Raw genomic sequence first — 622 nt, 5'->3', positions numbered from 1 at the left:
AGGAACATTGCCAAACTCCTTCACAAGGCTAGAGTCACCTTTACAGGTCCCAGTGGGTTTGGGTGCAGGCTTCAGGTGCCTGGGGAGCACTGTGTGCTCACTGCACACAGGTAGACAGCTGAGTCACTGGTCTGGGAGTCTCTGATGTGCAGGGAAACATGCAGGCTGGCTTTATTGAGGTGAACTGTGAATCTGCCTTCTTTCTTTTCACCATTGGAGATGATGGACATGAGCACCTCAGGGCCTTTCCCAGGAAGCTGTCTGTACCACCAGAAGTTCAGAAAAGCACTATCGATGGAAGTGCAGTTGAGAGAGGCCATGGCTCCCTCTGGGACACTGAGGGATTCTGGATTCTGCTGCACCTTCTGCTGGCTGATCACACCTGTGCAGAAAGACAAAGGTCAGACAAATAGGACTGGATGCACATGGATATAGATACCCCAGAAAGCTTTTTCACAGACCTCTCCCTCCCTAACTAGAGATTAAAAACACCTGTGTTTCTACCATTAGCCTGAGTGAGCAACAACTTTATATGTCACACCTGTATCCCACAGAAATTCCCAAACTTACAGTCTAACTGAAGCCACAGGACCACGAGGGAAACACCCAAGGATTTCATTCT

General features: G+C 49.0%; 1 gene segment (V, D, J or C); it reads right to left on the bottom strand.

Annotated features, from left to right (window-relative positions):
• Window positions 1-71: 71 nt before the first annotated feature.
• LOC127217589 (T-cell receptor alpha chain V region 2B4-like) lies at window positions 72-622 on the bottom strand. The segment is given in 2 exon segments: window positions 72-382; window positions 571-622. Coding segments are annotated over 2 exon segments (360 nt in total).

This window comes from Phodopus roborovskii, unplaced genomic scaffold, assembly GCF_943737965.1.
Source record: "Phodopus roborovskii unplaced genomic scaffold, PHOROB, whole genome shotgun sequence".
NCBI classification, from domain to species: domain Eukaryota; kingdom Metazoa; phylum Chordata; class Mammalia; order Rodentia; family Cricetidae; genus Phodopus; species Phodopus roborovskii.
The sequence above is the reverse complement of the archived record's forward strand: the minus strand, read 5'-3'. Positions and strand labels throughout refer to the sequence as shown.